At 34.4% G+C, this 3,539-nt stretch overlaps 1 protein-coding gene across 1 annotated transcript; it reads right to left on the bottom strand.

Annotated features, from left to right (window-relative positions):
• Positions 1–2,258: 2,258 nt before the first annotated feature.
• LOC145006791 (F-box/LRR protein) lies at positions 2,259–2,597 on the bottom strand. Its single transcript, XM_078965841.1, has one exon. It carries the CDS (start codon positions 2,595–2,597, stop codon positions 2,259–2,261), a length of 339 nt encoding a protein of 112 aa, XP_078821967.1.
• Between the last annotated feature and the right edge of the window lie 942 nt (positions 2,598–3,539).

The raw sequence follows: 3,539 nt of genomic DNA, 5'->3' as shown, positions 1-3,539 counted from the left end.
AAACTTGTTGGTAACCTGCTAATTACACCATTTTATCTGGTTTTATAGGTTGCCAAGTTTGACTTGCCATTTACTCCGATCTACATCACCTCAAAGTCATTATCTCCTTCTTTCCTTTCCTCTCTACACATCTAATTGCATTCTTCGTTCTTTCCTCTAATCACACACATTTGGGTTTGCCTCTCATTTGAATTTGGAATTAACAATTAAGAATTGGGGATGATTTTATCATAAATGGTTTGACGATTCAGAGAAGCTTCAATGATGGTGGTGAATTTATACAAAGTAATTGCAATAATTCCAGCAGACAAACCTCCCAGCAACGCCTGAAGAGGTAACGGACGAGCATTTGCCTTAACCGGCGTCATTGCTTTCAAACTCTCAAGTGCCTCCTCCTTCAACGTCTTTTTAGTTTCTGTTCTCTTAGACCTAAATTTCTAGCCCATAGACAAAATTCTCAACTCAATCATTGCTAATACTCGCATATAACTGCAATAGGTTTAGTTGTGAATCATAATTACGGTTTATACAAATCAAATCACTATGATATATATATATATATATATATATATATATATATATATATAGAGAGAGAGAGAGAGAGAGAGAGAGAGAGCATGAACCAGTTCTTTGGCGCTTTGCACGACGACGGAGGGAGCAAAAGAGGAAGATGGAGACGACGCCGGTGAGGAGAACGCTAGTGGTGACTTGGAGAGTGGTAGGGTCATCGTTGGTGGAGATAAATAAAGGTATAGAGAAGGGGAGTTCGATGGGTCCATCTTCAAGGCCGAATCGGGAGTTGAGCTAGCAATGGGGCAAGAGGCCGGGTTCAGAAACCTTCCCAAAGTCGAAATTGATACGAAATCGATTCTTGGTTTCACCTTCTCCGGTAGAAGATACATCGGATTTCTTTGCACTTACGATTAATCTCCTAGGGTTTTTTTAGTGAAGCGAGACCGGTGTGAGGTGTAGTGGCAAGGAGAAATGAGTTAGAGGTGAGATTCGGAGCCATGATTGAAAGCAAATGTCGGTTGACTCTCTATCTCTGGCTCTTTTGTGTGGGATTTGGGGGTGTGATTGAATCCATTAAGTGTGTGAAAACCGCCATTAGAGGCAAACAGTGGTTTAAGGTGATGGTGTTTGAATGTTCTACAAACAATATGAATAGTACTTGGTTTCAAAATGAACATGACCAAAGAAAGTTTCAAGAACAAAATAATAATGGAAATGAGAGTTTGTTACTTTAATGTGCAAAAAAAATAGTCAAATCCTTATATTACCTTTGAATCCGGTTGCAGGTAACAAAAGGGTATTTTAAAACATGGAAATGAGAGTTTACTACTTTAATGTACAAATAAAATAGTTTAGTGACGTTTTAAAACAAACGCGAAAAGTTTGATGGGCTAATATGACATTTTCCCAGAAATATATGATTCACATTTATGATATATATATATATATATATATATATATATATATATATATATATATATATATATATATATATATATATATATAATCCATACCTTCTTTCACTGTCATTATAGTCCTCCATGCTACAGAAATAAGATGACTGGGAAAATCAAACTCACAGTTTCCTATTGACTCGTGCTTAAAATCTTTAATCCTTTCCATGCACAATTTTCCTAAATTCCCATCATGATCAAGGTTATGACACTTACAGAGGTCTAGGGATTGAAGGTGAGGGCATTCATTAAGAATGGTTTCAAGTCCATCGTTTGTAATATGACTATAAATCAGCTCCAAATGGGTTAACTTGGGCATGCTGTTTGCAATGGCAAAGGCATATTCGTTACATTTGAATGTCTCACTAACCACAATGATCATCTTGAAGGATTTGAGATGAGGGCAATTCCATCCAATAACTAAAATGTCTTCTGTCTTGATGCAGATGTTATGAAGCTCAAGTTTCTCCAATTGGGGAACTCTTTTGACTGCCCACCCTTAGCCCCCTGCCTGTGATTTTGAAGCAGCACATATGGCAATCCTTTAGGCAGAAGTCTTAGCTTTTTAGAGGCCAAAAGTCTTTTTTGGAAAAGTTGCAAAAAGTCAGGTTTTTCTGACTTTTCCAAAAAGTTGATTTTCCTTCTATCCAAAATCCAAAAGTAGTTTTTAAAAATCTTTTGCCAAACATCTGTTACCCTTGATCTTTTCATAAAAGGATTTTTGGCTTCTTAAAAGCTAAGTCATACACCCCTGAGTATGAAATTGAATATCAATGGGAAATGGGAAGAAAACTACCGTGTGACAATGTACTCAAGAAGACTATCTGTGCCAAACCCTTCGATACTGATATCTATTAATTCCCCGCAGCTGAGATCGATTGCCTGCTTAGTCGGCGTCTCGAGATCATAATCTTTAATCAAATCAATGATCGATTTGTGAATAACAATGACCTTCCACATCGCTGGATCTTTGCAAATTCTCCGCCAAGTTGTGCATACTCTCGGTGCGCTCTTGACTATTTCTTTGGTACCCAATCTTTGAAGTATATTTGCCATCAGATCGTGAGGCATTTCTAGCCAATTTGGAGAATCCTTCATTGCCATTGATAGCTCGGAGGAGGTCGATGCCATTTTAACAAAGAAACACGGTTATTTTACTGATTTGATTTGATCTTTCAAAGTAACTTTCGGTGTTTATAGTTCGTTTATCCTCTGTTCTATCATAGAACAGTGAAATATAAAAATTGGCCCTAAACTATTGCATGTTGTTATTCTAATAAAACAAATTGTATAAAAAACAGGATACTTTGTATAGGATAAATTTTTTTATTTTTAAAATAACAACCAAATTGTATAAAAAACAGGATACTTTGTATAGGATAAATTTTTTTATTTTTAAAATAACAACCAAATTTTGATTTCGACTGTTTTTGTTTTGGGTGTGAAATTTTTTTATTTTTCCCAAGAAAATTCTGAAAACGCACTTAGGTGGTTTAGTTTTCAAAAAATTTCAAAGCGAATGAATATTTTATATTTTTTCAAATTGCATTTAATTATAAAAATAATATTTATAGTTTTTCAAAGTTTTTTAAATCTCTAAATGGAAAATAAAAACTCTACATGTTTCAACGAAACATGTTTTGTAAAATTTTCATTGAAAAACTGAAAACTCAACTCAACTCTATTTTCTAAAAACGTTTTCTAGAAAATGAAAACAGTTTTCTACACCAAAACGCACCCTAAATTTCTATATTTTCCAGAAGTTATGGTATGTATGTGTGCAACATGATTGTGAAGTTGAATATAGCAATGGGAGGGGGGAAGAAACGTATCGTTGCGCTATGTGATCAAGGAGATCATCGAAGCAAAATCATACCTACTTATTTAAAAAACGTTTTCTAGAAAAATGAAAACAATTTGTCTGTTTTTAATTTTTGTGAATTTATATTTTTGAAGAAAAATAGGAAACTACTACTGGTTTCTTCCACTTTAGGCAACTAGCATTTTTTATAATTCACATTCTTTAGTACGAGAAATATCAACATAGTTTTATTTACATAGATAGTAAATAGC

This window comes from Lactuca saligna, chromosome 7 (assembly GCF_052625555.1).
Source record: "Lactuca saligna cultivar CGN05327 chromosome 7, ASM5262555v1, whole genome shotgun sequence".
Taxonomy (NCBI): domain Eukaryota; kingdom Viridiplantae; phylum Streptophyta; class Magnoliopsida; order Asterales; family Asteraceae; genus Lactuca; species Lactuca saligna.
The sequence above is the reverse complement of the archived record's forward strand: the minus strand, read 5'-3'. Positions and strand labels throughout refer to the sequence as shown.

What these genes read in the sequence shown, in the direction of transcription:
- LOC145006791 (XM_078965841.1), bottom strand. Translation starts at nt 2,597, where the DNA reads ATGGCATCGACCTCCTCCGAGCTATCAATGGCAATGAAGGATTCTCCA.